This window comes from Perna viridis, chromosome 7 (assembly GCF_037379345.1).
Source record: "Perna viridis isolate PV_CMFRI_1.1 ecotype Kerala chromosome 7, ASM3737934v1, whole genome shotgun sequence".
In the NCBI taxonomy this organism is placed as follows: Eukaryota; Metazoa; Mollusca; class Bivalvia; order Mytilida; family Mytilidae; genus Perna; species Perna viridis.
The window spans coordinates 33420059-33442067 of record NC_142451.1 but is presented as its reverse complement, the minus strand read 5'-3'; the positions used below and the strand labels follow the sequence as shown (position 1 = coordinate 33442067).

General features: G+C 31.6%; 1 protein-coding gene and 1 long non-coding RNA gene across 4 annotated transcripts; one reads left to right on the top strand and one right to left on the bottom strand.

The window, feature by feature from the left end:
* Nucleotides 1-1823: 1823 nt before the first annotated feature.
* On the bottom strand, nucleotides 1824-3802 carry LOC148612385 (uncharacterized). Of its 3 annotated transcripts, none has more exons than XR_015924376.1 (4): nucleotides 3724-3802; nucleotides 3414-3489; nucleotides 2480-2585; nucleotides 1824-1964 (listed from the first exon to the last, which is right to left on the bottom strand). It is a non-coding gene; the product is annotated as an uncharacterized LOC148612385 (long non-coding RNA). The 3 variants fall into 3 exon arrangements; XR_015924377.1 differs by lacking the exon at nucleotides 3724-3802 and adding an exon at nucleotides 3635-3680; XR_015924375.1 differs by lacking the exon at nucleotides 3724-3802 and having other exon boundaries at nucleotides 3414-3553.
* LOC148612384 (queuine tRNA-ribosyltransferase accessory subunit 2-like) lies at nucleotides 3786-20807 on the top strand. The gene is made up of 12 exons (XM_088593766.1): nucleotides 3786-3924; nucleotides 8297-8428; nucleotides 10874-10955; nucleotides 12521-12584; nucleotides 12986-13090; nucleotides 13468-13638; nucleotides 14891-14978; nucleotides 15350-15438; nucleotides 17249-17355; nucleotides 18935-19054; nucleotides 19525-19650; nucleotides 20663-20807. Exons 1-12 carry the CDS (start codon nucleotides 3894-3896, stop codon nucleotides 20778-20780), a joined length of 1233 nt encoding a protein of 410 aa, XP_088449892.1. The 5' UTR covers nucleotides 3786-3893; the 3' UTR covers nucleotides 20781-20807.
* The last annotated feature ends 1202 nt before the right edge of the window (nucleotides 20808-22009 follow it).

Below are 22009 nucleotides of genomic sequence, written 5' to 3'. Positions count from 1 at the left end.
AAATTTCATATGATTTCAAAATGACCAGTCCCCCCTCCCAGGTAAATAATGATACATTCCTATATCCATTTGAATCGTAAGGGGAAAAAAGGGGCTATATAGTCAAATTTTGTGTCCTGGATCTTTTTATGTAATATTCAAACCATAACCTTTTTTTCGCCTATTGCATCTTTGTATTTATATAAAATCATATATCATTGTCCTGCTTTTCTATTTCAAATGTGATCCTAGCCCCGACCCCACTCATAAAAATCAACATGGTTACTCGGAGGCGTATTCTGGTGGGGGAGTGCGCCCCTTAAAATTTGCAAAGCATGGGTTGTCATGGGTAGATTTAGGCGGTTTCAAGTCGAAATTTAAAATTTCTCACTAATTTTACCACAAAAGATATCAACATTGCACCCACTCTATAATGTTTCAAAAATTTAACCTCAAAATTGTGTCACCTCGCTCCGCTCGGCAGAATTTTTACTGTGCGCCCCTATCTAAAATCCTGGATCCGTCCCTGTTACTCCTACAACGTAAGAGATTGGAATTCCATTCCTCTATACCCTAGGATGGCACCAAGTCAGAAAATAGCTTGCCAGACAACCTTTAGCATTGCTAAGTATAATATGGTTGGCTACCTAAGCATTGTATTGTTTTTTTTATATATATTTCTTCATTGCTTTTATGGAGAATATTAAAATAGTTTCAAAACAGGCAACTTGTTTCATACTAGACGGTTAAAGCAAAATATGATGAAAGCTATTTACAGATTAGTGAACAGGGACAGCTCCAGACTTTGAAAAGGAGGGGTGCAAGCCAATGTGATGGTGATGCTAAGACATTATTTTCTATGTTTTGTCAATGTTTTGTCAATTTTACTGATGAAAATGACTAATTTTCTGGTAAAAAGGAGGGGTGCCAAACCCCTCTGATCAATGAACAGGTATTACCAGCACAGTTGACTAATAATTATCATTCGATAAGATGTGTGAACAAAAAAAAATCACAATTTACCAGTCATTTACCAGTCTTGTAGAGTTTATACAAGGAAACCATGAATTCAGATCAATTCAATGTAAATTATAGGTGCAAGTACATTGCATGATTATGATTAGCTCAAAATTCAACAATAAATCTCTTCTTTTTCAAAATGTTTAATGTCTGTGAATGTTTATATTTTCTTCTATTTACCCATGGAACTTGTTTTTTTTCATTGATTGGTTGTGGTTTCAAAGCATACTGCAATTATTTCTTGCATTTCAGGACAAGAATGTTTTACTGTATGAAATGATCCTGCTTTATACTACTCTACTATTATGACATTTTGAGGCAGTTTCATAGTGCTACCTCACAGAATCAACAGTTGCTTAGCCAAATAGTTGTTACACAAAATTACTTGTTCGAGAAGTAGTGAAAGATTTAGTACTCACTAGTCATAAGTAGAAAACTTAAATACATGTACCATTTATGTTTGCCAATGAGATAGTCATTCAAAAAACAAAGCAAGTAACGATTAAGCTTCTACAAGTGAAATCACCACATGGATATCAATAATGGGCAAACCACATACTATTAAGCAATCTATAAAAAGGCCCAAAAATAAATAAAGTAAAACTATTTACAAAAGACCATAATCAACCTAATCTACAGAAAACAATGAAGTAATTTTTAGCTCAGTTGATAGAGTGACAGCTTGCAGTGCAAGGGATTCTAGGTTGTATTCCAGGATGGTACTGTCAAGAAGTATACATGGCTGTTATTGTATACATGTATGAAAGTGACTTTTACTTTTGAAGCACAACACATTTAAACCTTGTACATTTGAATAAGAAATATGATTTTGAAAATATTTATTTTCAAACTTCAGCTTCATATCAGCTTTCATTACAGTGCAAGCAGAGATTTGAACAGCATTGAAGATCATCTAAGTTATACATGTATGAATTCTTTTCAGTCATATATATGCCATGGATGACCTGGAAGTATAAAAATCAGTAATAAATATACATAATACTCATATTCAAAGTTATTGTGATTCATGAATCCTGTATTGAAGTAGACCTCTATTTAAGTAAACCCTACATTATATGGATCATTGGATGTTTTTTTTTTCTTCAAACAAAACATCCCATTATGCTAAAATATTATGTCTATGTCACAACCTTCATTTAAGTGTCATGGGAACTGTAGTGCTACATTTTAAGCGATAAACACATATGGGATCTATCTACATTACACATGTAGAAATAATACAAATACATTTCTAAAATAAATTGACTAATGAGAGTTTCTAGTGAACAATCAAAAGACTTTGAAAGTGGGGGTCCAAGCTAATAATTTCCTCATTTTTGCAAAAATTTTCCACATTACTTCCAACATTTCCCAACAAAAGAGGAGGGTCCTACCTTTGGAACACCCCAAATCAATATTAATTTTTTTTTAAAAAAAAAAAAGGCATAAAAATATTGTATACTGAACCTCAAATACCTACACAATCTATTATCATACTTCATTTGAACAGAGCTTCCTGTTATGTATGATTTGTCTGGTAACTTGTATCATTGGTAGGTAAACATGATGGCTGCATCCAAAATTTTCTGGAAAATATCAAAACATATTTCCTTTTAATATGGAAAGAGATACTGAAAATCAACATGGATTGACTTTTATCATGCTGTCATGACTATGGTATAATTGTACATGTTCATGACAACATACTGTGCAAAAGAAATCTGATGACTGATAAAACTAGTTCATTATCCTTAGTTACTGATATACAATGTAAGTCAGCAGCTTGTATTTATGGATCTATTAAAAAAGTAAAACAAAATAGCACGATAAACTTAAAAAATTGAAAATTGTGTCATATACAAGGTCATACAAATGTATATGTTAATGTTTAGATTAATTTCCAAATCATATAATTCATGTAGTTTACTTCAAGTTATGTATGAAATGTTCTCATATAACTTACATGTACAATACATTGGAACATTAAATATTGCTTTTGATTGCTCTTGGTCAACTGTTCAGCAATACTTGTTTCACTGGAGTTTCCTTGATCTTGTACATGAATTTATTTCTGTTCTCAAAAATGAAATATGGGGTACTGTATACACAAATAACAGATTATTGTAAGGTTTTGTTTGTGTTACCCTCATCATGTTCAACAAGTTTGTATCAGACTGTTTCATTTAAATGAAAATCAACAGTCATTGACTCAACGACAACTCTTCATGTCTTTATAAAAATGTTTGTATGGACTATGGAACATGTATACAGTAGTCAGTACACATGTAAGGCTTAAGAAAGTTTCTTGTGTACCATATCTCCTGTAATTTATACTGCACACATTTACTTAGACTACAGCACATGATTTAGACAAATTATAATTAACAAATACATGGTATATGATAAACACTTACGTTATTTATCATAATTCTTCATTACTGTAACTGTGTTCGAGCTAAATAAAATATTTGTATTTTCATCATGGCGGCACTGTAAACAATAATGAATGCATATCATTAATGTTCGTTCGTTTTGCTAATCAATTTTTTTTTATATATAAAAATATTAAAACAAGAAAATATAGCAAACAATTGAAATAAAAACAAACTGTCATGTTCGAAATGAAAAAATATACTCAAATTAAACATTAATTTAGCGACAAATATGCCGAAGTTCATAAGCAAGCTGCTGATAAAAAACACAATGGAGAAAATTTTAAAATACCGTTCGGAAGTCTGATTTTAGTTTCAAAAGTCACGTAAAAGTCCGAGAATTCCGAACTCCTGTTTCCACTGGCTGCCTACAATGTTTATGTGAAGCTCTTCAACAAAAAGGCTTATAAAGTGTTTAGCAGACACTTAGTGTCGACACGTTCCTCTGTCCCATTTTTACTCATGTGTGCAAATGCTGGAAAAGTTCCACAAGGTGATAATGTGAAATTTGAAAGTGCCATACCATTTTCTTCGGTTTAAAGGGTTAAAAATTATTTTTTTTTATATTTCTTAAATGATTTTGATAAGCCCAGGAACACTTACCACTCCACTTGTCTCCAGTCCCAGATAAGTTGCAGGCCCTATACAGTTGTGAGTTGGGGGGTGGGGAGTTATGTTAACAGTATTGTTTTTGTGCTGGAAGGTAATTGAAATAGAATGTGAAAAAGATGTAAGATTATTTGATGTCACAATAGACTATGAATTGAACTTTAATAAACCCATTTCTGAAATATGTGAATAGGAATCAAAACAAGTGAATTTATTGAAACAATAAGTAGATATTTGAATAAATTAGGTCATTTAACTGTATTAGTATTTTTTTTATATTTTCAGATTTTGATTCTTGTCCTATTACATGGCATTTTTGCAGTAACAAAAATACAAAGAAAATAAAAAATATTTCAAGAATTTCTATATATAATACATTTCAAGTCAGACACCTAGGATCTATATCAATTGAAACTTTTAAAATAATCAATAAGCAAAGTCCAGTGTATTAACAAAGTTTAATAAATGTTAAAAAGTTATTCTTTTAGATATGACCAAACTGCTAACATTACAAATGTTCGAACAACAAAATATTATTTGAAATCATTTAGATTTTTTGCAGCTTAAACTTGGAATGAGTACCAAGTCATTTGTACTCGGAAGTCACGTGAGTGGCTTCAATTATTGTAAGTATAAGAATGACAAAAGGGCTTCCGGCAGATAACTTCACGGACGGAAATGCTGTCTTCAAATTAATGTGTGATTCTCTTTTAAATTTTAAATTTTTCACCAATATCCCAAATGAATGATGTTTCAAACATTTTTAAGTGTTAATTTTCAGCTAAATATTTTTGAACTGGTCAATCGAGACGCCAAATTATTTTTTGCCGCTTGGCTGCGTAGTAATTTCAAAGAAGATAGTTGAAAGCTATCCTGGTTCCCGGGACTACTGAATATTGCGATCGGGGACCAGTCTAGTTAATAGGTCTCAGTATCGTATTAATTTTCCCATAGACTTCTATAGTGAAGTGCATATTTTTAGGATTTTTTAAAAAATATGTAAATTGATTCAATTAAACTTTCACTTATGTAGCATTTCTAAGGACATGTGAAAAAATAATTTCCAGCAAAGAAAATAGGGTGAGTCCACGAAGATTGGACAGAAAAGTAGTCTTGAACTATAAATAGCCATTTTCCCTACTTTCACTTTCGTTTTGCACTCACCAAACCAACCTTTTCAGTGGAACATTTTTATGATATTATGTTAGATTTTCTTTTAAAAAAGTTCTTCATCTTACAGTGTGATGTTTGCTCTATTTTTTAAGTCATTGTTCATGTCTTTTGACAAAACATTAGTTTGTAGAGAGGCAAAAAGAAAATGCACTATATTTTTATGGCATCCATGTTTTGACGTACACCCGCTCAGGGATATGCAATACGATACTGGTACCTATTACTAATAAACATTTCAATATAATCCTAAAAGTTGTTGTTTTTCTGCTAGAGTATTCATTTCCATACTGAAAATTCAGAATATCATTGCCCTGCTACAAACATGAGTTTTCTATTAAAATTCTTATATAGGTACCCTATTCCAGGCATAAGACTAATATCTCAATGTTAGCCAGAAAATATTACTTTTGATAAAAAGCTGCTGCATTAATCAAACTAAGCAACTTTGTGGTTTATTCTGACATGGTAGATACATGAGCTGTACTATGAGTTCCAAATCATTATTTAATCCCCACTTGTGAGTTCCATATATGGAAATATTAATATCCGAACCTCCTTTTTTGTCTTTAACTCAAGGGAGCCTCTTGTTTAAAGTAAAGTATAATGACCGGTACAACCAACTGTTTTAAACTATAGATATGGTCATTTCAATTATAATAAATCCAGAAAAAATTATATCAATATCATAGTTTTAAAAAAATATAGCTTTTCATATGCAGAAAATACAGATTTTAAGCCATCTTGGTACCCCAGGCAGATACAAATGGACCTCAATGTGACAGGGAAAAGACTTTTTCTTTAAAACAGATAGCTATGATGCAAGAAATATAGTTTACTGGTATAAATATTATAATAACAATTGTCTGCTTTAGATACTTTTTGAAAAAATTCAGTTTTTATATGAAAAAACACCATTATTTTTCTTGCCGCATTAGAATCTGTCCATTTGAACCACTAAAAAAAGTCCACTAAAAAATTGGCTGATGACTTTTGTGACATTTCTGTGTTTAAATCAACCACACAGTTATATGGCAACTCATTTTAGCTATTTATTTGAAAGAAAAACAAAAAATAAAAAAAATATTCATTTTTTCATATATAAGAGGCAATGTATGGAAAATGACTATTTTCAAGTCCTAACCACATACTTAAAATGTGTTGTAACTTGAAAACTATCCTTTATGCAGGAGTATTACTTGCTTTAGGTTACCTGAATATAGATATGCTCATCATAAATAGTCAAGATAATAATTTTATTGAACTGATATCCTACAAATTCATGAAAACAAAATGCATTTCCAAATTTGGTAAAGATTAACCATAAATGCAAAAAACCTGAGCTACCATAAAAAATCAGGTTCAAAAGTTGGCTAATTCATCTTAAAAGTGTTACCTGTATTGGGGTACTACTTTTTCAGCTGGTAAAGACCACTTGCTGAATATCCAACTTTACTTGAAAAACTGGCTTACTAGGTCTCAGTATCGTATTAATTTTCCCATAGACTTCTATAGTGAAGTGCATATTTTTAGGATTTTTTAAAAAATATGTAAATTGATTCAATTAAACTTTCACTTATGTAGCATTTCTAAGGACATGTGAAAAAATAATTTCCAGCAAAGAAAATAGGGTGAGTCCACGAAGATTGGACAGAAAAGTAGTCTTGAACTATAAATAGCCATTTTCCCTACTTTCACTTTCGTTTTGCACTCACCAAACCAACCTTTTCAGTGGAACATTTTTATGATATTATGTTAGATTTTCTTTTAAAAAAGTTCTTCATCTTACAGTGTGATGTTTGCTCTATTTTTTAAGTCATTGTTCATGTCTTTTGACAAAACATTAGTTTGTAGAGAGGCAAAAAGAAAATGCACTATATTTTTATGGCATCCATGTTTTGACGTACACCCGCTCAGGGATATGCAATACGATACTGGTACCTAGTTAAAAGCTAGTACAATTTAATTGGGGTTATCTCTCTTTGGGTGGTGTGGGATTTTAACTATGGCCTGTGGATGGTATTATAATCAAAATCATTTTATCAAGAAGCATCACATTCAACATCATCAGCTTCCTTTTTTCAAGTTTAAGATCTCAAGAACATAAACAAATGCAATAAACTTATTTTCACGATATATTTGTGTACATCTTTGTTTTGTTTTGCTGCAGGTTGCAAGGGAAATATGGGTTCAACAACAAAACAGTCTCAAACCTTGGTCCATGTCATGACCGGCACTCTAGCACATTGCTTAAAAAATAAACATCGGGAACCTATCTTGCAGGTTGTACGCAAGCGACTTCCGAGTTTCAGCACCTTCATTGCTTTGAATTTCCTTTCTTGGGTATCCAGTTATTCATCACATATTTGATGATTACTAATTGTAGAATTGATTGTGGATGGTCTATTTAGTTTGTCCAACTATTTCAAATTTCGATTCACTGAAAGGTTAAGAAATACATTTATGGTACATGTGTGTTAACAATGGATTTTAAAAGACTTCTCCTGTATAATATATACTTTTATTAAAACATATTTTTGCAAATGGCAATGCTTGTTTTCACCTTTATTCCACTTAAAATGTAATTACAGGTACCTCTGATAACTTGAATTTTGAATGATAGAGAGACTTGGCTCTCTACAAAGGACTCTATTATTGTATATTGACTCCTTATTGGTAGCCCCATTTCACAGTTATTCTTTGATATTACACTCCTTAAAATACATTAGCGGAGTACAGGGGTTCAAATTAGGAGTGGTCCAAGTGTCTGGATCCTCAATTTTAACCAGTGACCTTTTCAATTCCATTTGCCATGTCCCAGGTCATCAAACTATACTTATTGACACTTTATTGAGGATTTTTGATTACTCTTGAAAGTAAATCTGGACCCCTTGGAGTCACACAGTTGGTAGAGACTTGCCTTACATCAAGGGCCATATCTAGGACCCATCCCTAGCTTGTACATTTCTACATTATGTTAAATGCATCATGCTCTATTATTTCAAGCATGAAAAGCTTGAAAGTTTTCTTTTGTCTCTTTCAGTATCGTACTACAAGTTAAAATTGTGGTTATGAATTATTTTCAGAAATTTGTGAAAGGATGAAATTTACAATACAGACTGTACGAAATGGTTGTAGACTTGGAACTTTAGGAGAACTTGGGAAAACTAGCAATAAAAGTGTTGAAACCCCTATGTGTATGTTATATACAAGGGGAGGTAAGATTGTACATGTCTGTTAATATGTAAAATAGGACAAAATAATGTTGTTAAATATGTCTTCGAACAGTTCTCCAATTGTTGTTTTACTTAATTTAACTTAATTTAAAAAAAATACAATATCTAACTAAGAAGAATTAACGTACATTGTATATTTTGCTGTAAATCATGGTATAGTGTGAATTGAAATGCAAATCTAGAAATAGAAGCTTTTATTAGCTTAATTTAACATAATGTGTGTGTAGAGATAGATAGATAGATAGGTTGCAAATTTGTGATGTAAATTTGGTCACTTCCTTAGCGGGATTCAAACCCCTTCTCTTCTCTGACATCTATGGCAACACTACCTGCACTAAATCCAGACCACTCGGCCAACTTGTATATAGTTTTCGTTGACCGAGTGATACTTCCTGGTAAGGAAATCTAGAGCGCAAACATTAGCACATGATGTAACTGAACAGGACAACCTCTGATGGTATCGAGTAAGACAATAGAGGATCTGTAACAGTATACAAATACAGCCACACCAAGTATATAATACATATAAAAAGTCTAATGGGGTGAGGCAACATAGTATGTTAATACAAGGATGCATACATTATAATTAAGCCTAAACTACAGCTCTAGAATGGATGCATGTGAATTGAAATAATGCAAATCTAGAAATAGAAGCTTTTATTAGCTTAATTTAACATAAATGTGTGTGTAGAGATAGATAGATAGGTTGCAAATTTGTGATGCAAATTTGGTTGCTTCCTGTGACATCTGTGGCAACACCGCCTGCACTAAGTCCAATGCTCTAGACCACTCGGCCAAGTTATATATATATCTGTTGGAAAATAACGGAATTAGTTGTGACGTAAGTAGGTGTGTCACTTGCACACTATTTCTGCTTTTAAGCTAAAGACTCACATGACTTCATCAAATGGATGTTTAAGAAAGTGTTCTTTGACTGTTAATAAATTGATAAATTTTATTTAGTCTTGTTAAATCTAATGTATTTAAAAATGAACTGGAAGCACCTTCAGATATCAAAATAATAAAAATGCCGAAGCCCATTTTCCAATTATAACTGATACTTTCTGACACCTTTTATTTTAATTAAACATCTGTTAACATAAAAATTACCCATTTGCAAGCAACTGAAATGTTAAATGCAAACATATGTCTTGAAAAAGTAATCAAGGGAAACCAAGGTTATAGCTGTAATCAACAGAATGTAATCCAGGGACAAAGACCAGACATGGAAAAAGACATACACAACAAAGAGCATAAAGTAACTAAAATCATACATACAAATTAACAAAAGCAAATGAGCAACTCGGACTCCACTAAAAACTGGGAGCATGGACCAGGTGCACCGGTAGGGTAAGCGTCCTCTGCTTTTCTAGAAACACCTGCCGAGTTGCTTATAAAAAGTCAAGTCGGGGGTAGACAAACGAGGAAAGGAAAACTATGACCCATTGAATAAATCAGTTTTCATGGTGCTGATGGATACACCATAACGATCGACGAGTTCATGATGATGACCATAAAACTTCTGTAGTGATGACTTCAATCTTGTAGCAACATAACCCTGTTCCAGAAGCCTATTTGTTAGAGTTCTATCGCGATACAAAAAGTATGAGTAGTTTCGGCAAGCTCTGGCATAATGTATGAGTTGTGATATGAACACTCCATACACAGGAGCTGAAGGGATGTTGCCACAGATGAAAGGAAAGTTGACAATTCTGAATGAAAAGTCATCACGTTTGTCATAAAGTTTGGTCAATAGTTTTCCTTTACCATCGATTTCTAAGTGTAGGTCAAGATATGAGGCTGATTTCACAGTGTCTAGGTTGGTCAGTAGTTTTCCTTTACCATCGATCTCTAACTGTAGGTAAAGATATGAGGCTGACTTCACACTGTCTGTAGTATCCTTTATCTCAAGTTCTATTGGGTAGATGCGATGTATCAAATCCCCGAAATTAGGATTGTTTAAAGATAATACGTCATCTGTATAGCGGAAACTGAGATTGAAGGATCTAGCCAAAGGATATTCTTTCTTTCTGATCAGGTCAGCTATAAAGTCAGCCTAATAAGAGTGAAGGAATAGGTCAACAAATAAAGGAGCACACTTTGTTCCCATTGGAATGCCGACCGTTTGTTGAAAAACACGTCCACCACACTGGACAAATATGTTGTCGATTAAAAATTCCAGCATTTTGTAAACATCTTCCTCTATATTTGGAAGATGATTTGGAATTATTTCTTACAAAGTATGAGGAATCTCTACCAATAACTATATATTTGTATCTAGGTGTACCATCTTTTTTGGAAAAACGACGATGTATAATGTTTTTAAGTTGGGATTTTAACTGAGTATGGGGAATAAAAGTATACAGTGAAAGGGAACTTTGGTAAATTTGTTCTGTTATTGCTGCTTTAAATATCTCATTTTGTTAGGAAGTGCTCCTCATTTAACTCAAGATGTATTGAAGAAAATTGAAAGAGTTCCAACTATTGCTCACATGTACTTAAGTTCGCAGTAAGTTTATAAGTAAACATTTATGGCATAACAGTTAGTTGTTATACATGTACATGGCAAAGCATTATGAGGTTGCTATACATGGCAAAGCAGTATAAAGTTGTTATGCATGACATAGCTGTAAGTTGTTATACATGGTATTACAGAAAGTTGTTACATGGCATAACAGTGAGTTGTTATATGTGGCATAACATAAAGTTATTATACTTGGCATAAGAGTAAGTGGTTATACATGACGTAACAGTAAGTTGTTATAAATGGTAGAACAATAATTTGTTATACATGGCATAACAAAAAGATATTATGCATGGTATACATGTAGCAATAAGTTGTTATACATGATATAACAGTTAATTGATATACATGGCATAGAAGTTAGTTGTTATGCATGATATAGCCATAAGTTGTTGCACATGGAATACTGCAAATGTTCTACTTTTTGTGATGTACTAATATTCCCTATTTTGGTGTTAGATAGAAAACTGCGAAAAATAGTACCCATGAAATTGATTTTTTACACTACATAATGCCAAACATTTTTTTGAAACTTCATAAATTGATACCTACAAGTATGTTCACTTGACAGAATACCTGAAAATTAGCAACCAAGGATATTGATATGTTTGCAGACACAAACTTGTTATACATGGCATAACATAAAGTTGCTATCCATGGCATAACAGTAAGTTGTTATCCATGGCATAACATTAAGTTGTTATCCGTGGCATAACATAAAGTTGCTATCCATGGCATAACATAAAGTTGTTATACATGGCATAACATTAAGTTGGTATAAGTGTCCATGTGACATTGAGTTTAGTGGTAGATCATACCAAATATTTGTAGTAGATGAATTTTCCTAATATTTGTCAAACATGACCCTGAATGACCATACTTAAAATATTTCATTGTGAAAAACATAGGTCAATGAACTTGATTTTGAGATAATTGAGCCTTATTTAAGCCAATATTTTACTACATTTAATATGGATTCCGTAGGAAATTTTCAATATTTCACAAACTTTAGAAAAACTGCTTGATAAAATTCTTTTAACTGTATATAAAGAACACTTTAATGACATTCTTTCATATTTCAAAACGAAAATTGGGGGCCACCAAACTCTTTTCCTTGCAATATTAAAAAGTCTAAAATTCCACATGCATTTCAATGGAACATTTTCCTGCAAATTACCTCCCCTTTGAAAGCATTATCCTGCTAATTATCTCCCCTTGGAAGAGGCTTTTTAAAAATAATGTTTTTAATTTTACCATTCTTATTTTTATGTCAAAATCATTTGAAATAATTTTAATATATTGTTTTTGCATTATTTCAAATACTATTAGTTATTAGAAAATATATATGTCTGTATGATTTTGCAAGATGACAGAAAAGAATGCTCAATGTAATAGGTATGATCTACCTTAATTGTGTATATTTCTTTCACTATCACACTTAGTATGTTATATTAACTACACTACTATTATCACCATAAGGTTTGGTCCTTTCAACAAATTCACCTAAATCATAAAAGCATGATTGATACAGTAATACATTTATTTTGCAGTGCAGAACATAGTGATGCTATATCAGCACTTAAAGAGGGAATAGCAAAATTTTGTGGCATGCAGGTAAGGTTTTTCTACTTCCAATTTTTTGGTTCTGTAATTTATAATTAATGTAGTTGGACTATTGTTTATAGTTTTTTAAGGTATCCTTAATTACAGTGCACTGGTACTTGTCTCTTTTTCTAATACTATTAGAATAAATATAAAAGTAATTATACATAAATTTCATTAATTTTCTTTATGAGGTTAGACTTTCATTTACAGGTTACCTCCCTTGCAGAAGCTGCATCTTGATACAGAACTGTCAAAAACTGACTTATAAGACAAAATATACCTGCTTTTGTTAAAGACAGCCTGTATGAATGGCATGATTTTGGCAAATGTTAACTGTTGTTACATTGGACTTAGGTAAGAAATTAAAAGATTAATGATAAGGTTTGATACCAAGTGTCTTTTATTTTCAGGATTTTATTGTTTACTGTTCTTTACACGACCCTGCTACTGAAGTACCTTCTGGTTTTAATGAAAAATCTGGTACAGCAATCTGGACAAAGGCAGGAAAGTTGAAGGTAAAAACATCTTTTTTTCATATGGATTCTCTAAGTTAAATATTCAGTTTACACTGATATTACACGTACGTAAACATAGAAAGTACCATTAACTTAAATGTTTGCTTCTTGGGTAAATTGATTTAAATTATTGACAATTTGAATGAGAAAGAATGAAACTTTCAGTATATTTAGACAAATCTGTTACTCCTATAAACCACTAATCATGTAGTAAGCATTCTAGCATTAACTCACTGTGGTTTAATGTCAAAGTACTATTGTTCATGGGGGTACCAATTTTCATGGTTTTCATGGGTAGGCTAAACCACGAAACTTGGTATCCATGAATTAAAGTACATTCACAGTATTTGGATATATCTATCTTCCTTGTTTTTTAGGTTGATGTAAATCATTATGTACAGATGCAGAAAGGCTTTCAGCCAGATATTTGTCAGGCTCTGTTTGATGGAGACACACAGAAAGATTCGGGCAAAAAGAGAATTTCTAAGGCTATAGATAGATCATTAACATTTCTTGATCAGATTCTGGATAAATGGAAAGATTCAAAGGTAATATTTTTGTTTGACCAATAATGACTGTTTATAATTATTTGTAGCAAAATACAATTTGGAAAGCTTTGTATTTTTCTCATTATGTCAATTGACTTTGTTGTATGTGACAAACTTTATATTATCAAACAATAGCAATCTATGTTTTATTTTAAGGATTATGGTCTAATCGAGTAAAATTTCACAGCTTATTACTGAAATTTAAGAAGTAATTTTGAGCGTTTCTATATCCCCTGAAAACATAGCCTTGGGATATATAGGAACGCCATGTCTGTTAATCCTCCTATTCACATACATGTAACTTGTAAATACATTTCCCAGTAAACTTATCAATGGATTTTGACTTAGCTGTATAGAAAGATAAGGCATCATACATGTAAGTACATATGAATACAGGAAGATAATTATTGCTCTGTGTCTGAAAAGAAAGAAGCATTTTGATAAATTTAATCTTGATAAATGTGTAACCCATCTAAACTTTAATGGAATTTGATAAAACTGTATAGAAGAGTAATCAAAGGAACCAAGATTCTAGTGGAAGTCAAAAGAATGAAATTCAGGAACAAAGATCAGACAGGGAAAATGGACACACACAACAATGAACATAAATTAACCAAAAAATTAGGTACAAAGAAACAAAATGAGCAAGTAAATGAGCAACACAGATTCCACTAAAAACTGGGAGCATGGACCAGGTGCTCTGCTAGGGTAACTAAGCATTCTCTGCTTTCCTAGACACACATGCCAAGCAGGAAAGCGAAGATAATAGTTTTACATCCTCTGAGTTTAAGTGGAATAGAGGAATTTCTATTTGTTATCTTGCTCACAATATTGCTTTTTTATTGCAACTTATTAATTCTAGAACTAACTGTGAATTTAAATTTTGTGATGTCAAGAAAAACAGGATTAAAGCACTTCATAATGCAAGTTTTATTAATGCCATTGTAACCTAGATACCCATTTTAGAATAATAAAAACATTACAATAGTATCCAAATTCACAGTAATACACCAGGTATTGAAGTTTATAGAAGTTAAATTTAAAAGTTTTAAGGGAATCACTGAAGTCTCCTATCTGAATGCTGTTTAACAACTGTTATTCTGCTTTATTAAAATAGGTAAAAACAAGGGAAATGCAACATACCATAAATCCACATCTTTATAGCTGCTGGTGATTTACTGCCTAAACAGCTATTGGCTGAAATGTTGTCACCGTTTTATGTAGATAAGAGTTATGAATATATCTTTTTCAGACGGTGCTATTTGGAGTTATAGAAGGTGGTTACAGTGAGCCAGATCGAGTGAAATCAGCAAAAGAAACTGTGGCCAGGAATGTTGATGGTAGGTATACGGAGTGGAATCTTGATGGTAGGTATACAGAGTGGAGGGGAGGACATTTTTTGTAGCTCTTTTGGTGTGGGATGTAACTTGGTAAACACAGCAACATGAGCTTTTTTGTGTGATATATGTAAAAACTATAACAACTTTCTTCAATGTTAGGTTTCTAAATAATTTTATAATTGTTTTTTTATACATATATAACTGCAGTTCATGGAAGTTATCTTTGAAAAATTAAAGGGAATAATCTGTCACATCAAAATGTGTTTTACAGTTATATAGCTGAATGTTAATTTAGTTGCTAAAGGATATTGCAAATTTGGGGTATAAACTTTGAACACTTAGTTTTATGATAGATAGTATTGTTATTTAAGGTTATGCTATTGAAGGCTTCCATAACAATGGTCCAAAAACAGAAAATTTTGACATGAAAGAAATATCAAACCTTTGTCAGAAAACATTGGTAAGTACGAAAAATATTTAAAATCAAGGTGGCAATGGGTAATCAGTTAACCAATACTTTACTTAATCAAATGTCTTATTATCAAATACATTTGTACTAAAATCACTACTTCTAGTTCTCACTGTTACATTGTTTTTTACTTCTCACAAGAAATAGAAACTTTTAAGAATATTATTAGAGATTGCTTGTAATATATTTTACTCTCAAACCAACATACACAAAAGAATGAAATTAACTGAATTCAGGATCAATGTGTCTACATTAAACTACACTAACATAGATATTGTGGTAAGGGGAAAGTTTTTCATGAAACAAAAAAGCCTTCATTAGACTACATGTTGTTCTCTTGCCACTTGGCCTTGTTCTTGATTGGAAAGATGAATGTGACTTGTTACAATTAACTGACCAGTTTGCCTTCCCTAATTAGATACACAGGCAAATGTGCCACACATGAAAATCATATGGTTTGAATCATATAATTATCATATAAGTTGAGCACCATATGATAATCATGTTTCAAATTACATATGATAATTGCATAATTATCATATGATAATCATGTTTTTCACAAACATATGATTGTCATATGTTTTCAAGCCAAAATTAACATATGAGAGTCATATGATAATCATATGACTATCATATGTTAAATATCATATGATTACCATATGTTAATATTGGCTTGAAAACATATGATTATCATATGTGGTACATTTGGCTGTGTAACTGTACTTATTTTTGGTTTCAGTTAAGATAAGATTTATTGATACCTCAGACACAGTAGATGTACATCAGGGCAAAACACATAAACATATACATAAATAAGTCAGATACACAGAACAGTCAATATATACCGAATATTACATATCAAATTCTGTATCACATGCGGTATCAACCCGAGACTCCTTTATCAGCCAAGAGCCACCGGCCTGCGGGGTGATATAGGTTGAGGGTTAATTCCACATGTGATACAGAGTTTGACATATCATGTTCATTATATCATATATTTTAACTATACTTCAAGTGTGTACTATGTAGGGGTGAGATATAGGGTATGCAATATAGGTCTAGAGGTGCGATACTGGGTACACAATATAGGTCTAGAGGTGCGATATTGGGTACACAATATAGGTCTAGAGATGCAATATTGGGTACACAATATAGGTCTAGAGGTGTGATATAAGGTAAACAATATAGGGTTTAAACAAACAATTATAATGCATATACAAAAAAGGATATTTTGATCTAAATATATTAATACATACAAATTCACATTGATATTTTTACACATTCACCTTCATATGATATTAGCCATTTTTCGTAAAAAAGCACACTTGACAATTAGACAATAACCCACCAAATTTAATCATAATTGGGTGCTTTGAGTAGTAATCTGGGATTTAGTGAGATCTTAAATACTTAACCATTGGATTATTCAAGAGTTTTGCAATCAGTTATTGTTAGCGTAAATAAGTACACACATATGCACATCTAATACTAAGCATATGGTTACTTTCAATATGATGCAAACTTAAATACTGAAAAAAAAAAATGAAAACCTCGGGAAAATAAGTACAACTACAGTATAAACATTTGAAAACTAAATAAAAATGGAAACTCTTATAGTTTTATTGATTAGGAAGTAAATTGCCTTACTTTTATATTTACATTCATAATTTTAAAACCATAGACCAGAGTAATTTATAAAACATTTTTGTCAAACCAGAAGAATAAATCTTGAATATCTTCTAGTAAATTTGTATGTTGTCATTTACACTAAAAATATCCTGTTCATTTTCTATTCTTGCAGGAATGTTTACCAGATGATAAACCCAGAATTTTACATGGTGTATGGAGTCCAAACAATGTACTAGAAGCTGTTGCTCTAGGATTTGACATATTTGATAGCTCATATCCTTTTAAATGTATAATGTGTTTATGTTTTGCCATTTGCTAATTTCTCCAAAGCAAAGCTTTATATTTTTGTATTGCCTGGGACAAAAGTCACAGAAGGCAAGACTAAGGTATTCCTTTTCAAGTGTCAGCATTAGATGTTAAATTTTCTGATTAGATCAGTTTGATATGAACCACTTGTGCAAGGCTAATCTTATTTGGTATGCAGGTGTATTAACTTCCTTACTCAACAATTTCATATCTGTTTTATGTATTTGCCTTGCAGTTGAGGTCTATTGAGTTCTGAATTTCAGATTTCTTGTTAAGAATTTAATGTTAAGTTTTCTGATTTTTATCCGTCTGAATATAGCTGAAATATTGCTGCTCGGACGTTAAACCCCAACAATCAATCAATCAATCAATCTGATTTTTATCAGTATAATAAGAACAACTTTTAGAAGGTGAATTATATTAAGTATTCAGTTGCATTAGCATCACTACACCACAGTTCCATATCTGTTTCATGCATATGCTCCTGCAGTCACTATCAAATATTGAATAAAATGGACCATATGTACTGAGCAAGACATATCTTTGTTATAATAGTTTATTATGAACATATTCTAACAATTTAATTTAGGTTTTTTTTTTTTTAACTCAAATGAGATTTTTGCTCCATCTAAGTCTTCAATAACAAGATTAATAAAAAATAAAGGATATGATATGTCTAAGCTATGAGATCACGTTCTGGACAAGGGAAAAAAGATAATGTTCAATTATATAAAAAGGAAGATGTTAAGGTCTTATGAAACTAGTTTAACCCCACTACAGATTTCATGTGGGTGTCCACAGTTAGGAAATTTGGATATTAATGTGTCTTTGTGTCATTATATTACTTTAAGTTTGATTTTTAAGAAATTGTCGTTGTTAAGTTACCTTGGATTTTATAACTTTGTTGTTAGGGCCTTCCAAAGCTTACTTAAAGGTGTGTTTACACTTATTGAAACCTTTCCTCATCTTTCTATCTTGTATTAAGGTTATTATTCTTATTTAAACATGTACTTTCATCTAGAACTAAAATAAAAGTCAAGCTTTTCTTGATATACATGTAGCAGTTAAGAAGCACTCCAGCTAAGAATCATGCAAAATGTGATGCATGATTGGAAAACCTATATATTTTTATTTTTGATATTTTGTCTAAAATGCTTTCGTAAACGGAAATTTACATTTGGTTTTTCATGTAACCCATGTTCTTAGGAGATAAAAATAATATAGAATGCACTGTACAATTCAAAATTAAGGGAGATAACTCTGTAAATGACACTAAAATACAATAGAAACTGTTGGAATCTCTATGTGGATTATCTCCTAAGAGCAGACAGATTGGAATGAATGATTATACATTTCAAAATATAGACCTATAAAGCAACTTAATGACAAAAAATAAAAATGTGTAGCTTTTGTTGTGGTGTATCACATATTACAGAATTTGCATGGTTCTTACAAAGACTGCAACTTAAAGGTTCTATGAGTACATAGATGAATGTGAGGAATATATTTTCTTATTTTAATTATCAAATTCCTTAACTATTTTGACATATCCATACATTGTCACAGAGAGGGGTTGTGGATTAGTATTTTCATTTAAGCCTGCTAATGGTACAGAACAAAATGGGAACAATGATTTACCCCAAAGATTTGAGATTGATCTAAAGAACAAAATGTAAGCTAATCAAATACATGTATTTATACAATCTATAAAGTGTAGAATAACAATACATTTGTATTAGTGTATGTCGTTATAGATGTATGTGTACCTTCATTACACAAAAATAAGTGGTGTATTATTGTATGCATATAAACATAATTTTCAAAGACCATAAATGTTCAAGAAATTCAAAATATTTTCATTTTTATAGAAATCTTTGGTAAAAATGCATTGTTTTTATAAACTGGTCTTTTTCTGATTCTATTATGGTATACGACTGTCCAAGGGTGTTACTGGAATTGAAGGACAGGATTGTGTGCTGACTGACCTAAAGCAGGGCAGGCATTATCATGCTTCATTGATTTTCTTTCAATTCCATCATTTTTCCCAATAACCAGGAGGGCCTGTGCTGTGTCTGGATCTATCTTTGATATCTATCTAGTCCAAAACATTTGATAACTCAAGAATATTTTGTATATCTTCAGATATGTCGATGATTTTAAACCACTTTTAGCGGGTTGTTCTTGTTATTGCTGTCAGAACTTCACCAGAGCTTACATCAACCATCTACTAAACACTTCAGAGTTATTATCATCTGTACTACTAATGATGTGAGTATTGATATCTTCACTAGGTAAATGCACTTTATCGCAGCTTACAGTGAGAACAATATCCCCATGCCTTATTTGTTGCATGCTACTCGTTCGGCAGGTGTATAAGGATCAACCTGTCTGTCTGTCTTTCTGTTGGTCCCTTAATCTTTCCATCCATCCATATGTCTGCCCTCACATCTTGTTAGTCCTACTCCTCTGAAACATCTTGATGGATATTTATATTTAATAGAACAGTAGGGCATCATATCATAACTAAACATAAAATCTTTTATTTCCTAATTAGGAGCCCACAAGGAGCTAGAAGAATAAATGTTAAAGATTGAACATCTTAATGTCAATTAATATGCATCATTTAAGGAGAGCAAGATCAGAAGATGTATTCTCAATCCTGTCTGATGAATGAAGATAATTATTGCCAGAACACCACAAGGAGATATATAATTTGAAGGGTTTTATATATTTAATAATATTGTAAGCTCATCTCTTCCTAAACACTCAATGGATTGTGTTTAAACTTTACAGGAAGGTTAGGCTGAATCATATGTAAATTTGCATGAAAGATAATTATAATTATTTTTATAACCCAGAAAGGCAAGATGTTTACAAGGTACCATCTGGTAAGTCCAACTCCTCCTAAACCATTAGATTTTGAACTTAATAGGAAGGTAAGAAGTTTTCTAAAGATGTGCATGAAAAAAGATGCCACTGTTATTATTGTCATTTCTCTGCAAGGGGAGATTTAAAAGGTTTTTTTTTCATGTAAACATTGTTTTAATAAAAGGTTTTTTTTTTTTCATGTAAACATTGTTTTAAACAAAACTCTTCCATTACTGCTCAATGGATTTTTGTCTTGGAAAATATGTGCATGAAGGAAGATCATTATTGTGAGATGCTTGCAAGTAGAACTTTAACATATGGATTTTGCATAAGAAATTACTTCCTAAGTGATATATATATGGAAAAGTAGTCATGGCAAACAAAGTTTAAATAAAGCATTATTTTTTTTCAGACACAACTTCCATCACTACTTTGAGTTCTTTCATCAAATCAGACAATCATTACAGGACAATAGCTTTGATAGATTGAAAGACCTGGTTGTAAAGCAGATACCTTCTGAGAACAGTTGATATTACAACAATAGATTTTAAACTTTGTCATTTGTTGGGTTTATTTTTACACCAGTGGAGGGCCCATACTCAGGTCCCCAAATTTTTCCTCAAGAAATATGTGAAAAAAAACATCATATTCACATGTTTTAAGTACCAATCAATATAAAATTCCGACACTGCCAAAGGTTTGTGATTCATGGATTAGAAAAACTTTCCAAACAATGTATTTCAATCTACATATGTTATATTTTTATGGAACTATAGTCATTTCTGTATTCAGATCGACATTTTTATGAAGAAAACCACACATTTATATCCAATTTTAATCATAAAATCAAGAAGAATAATTCTTGGATAGAAAATCCTTCGATATAATTTTTATTTCAAAAGTGCAACAAATTAAAAAGTAAGACTGGTGATGTGGTCTGTTACTGTTTATAAAACAGTATGATTATTCAATTGGTAATTTAATCTGTGTCTTAAAAGTCTAAATCTACTCCTTGATTGTCCAGTTAACTATCTAAAGTAGTTTATTAGGTAATGGTCATTTAACCAATGGAATAATAGGGTAATTAATTGGAAAGTGTGAATAGCCAAAATATTATCACCAGAGCCAAATAAGTCTAGATTTAACGAGTGTGCGGAACATGCACAAGTTAAATTCTCAAGCATTTTTCCGCACAAGTAATCATTTTTTAGTTATTCACAATGACAAACTGATTATCCTTTTATTATATAGATTTTATTGATAATTTATCGATATTTTTAATGTGTATTTAAATTCTGTGATTGGCGGATTGATATAAAAATTGTGACATTTTGGCAGTAGAAAGTCCTAGAGTGAAATTACTAAATTTATTTCAGTGTGAATTATCAAAATTTATTACTGGGAAGATTTGATAAAACACTGCTGTCTATATAATAAGTCCAATAATATCACCTGAAGTTAATTGTTTTAGTTGCTGTAATGTGTATTTTTGCTACAGGTGATAGAGAGTTGGGACCCACTAAACTTGTTCAACCCACCACATCATTATAAGCATCTGACCTCGTCCAAACTCCCAATTTAAGTGGAAGCCTTTTAATTTAAGTGGATTTAACCAGTCCAAAAGGCTACCACCCTGTCCACTTTCAGTAGTCCTGCTGATATTCAGAATGTTGTCAGACCTGCAGACTAGTAAATAATATGGAGTCTAATCCTAGTTTTACATTGGTAATATATAGTAATTTAATTTCCTTTACTATTT

Excerpts from the sequence above, each read along its gene's own strand:
- LOC148612384 (XM_088593766.1), top strand. The coding sequence starts at position 3,894 with ATGTGTGCAAATGCTGGAAAAGTTCCACAAG. Across the intron at positions 3,925-8,296 it reads TGCTGGAAAAGTTCCACAAG|AAATTTGTGAAAGGATGAAA; the intron begins GTGATAATGTGA and ends AATTATTTTCAG. Across the intron at positions 10,956-12,520 it reads CACATGTACTTAAGTTCGCA|TGCAGAACATAGTGATGCTA; the intron begins GTAAGTTTATAA and ends TTTATTTTGCAG.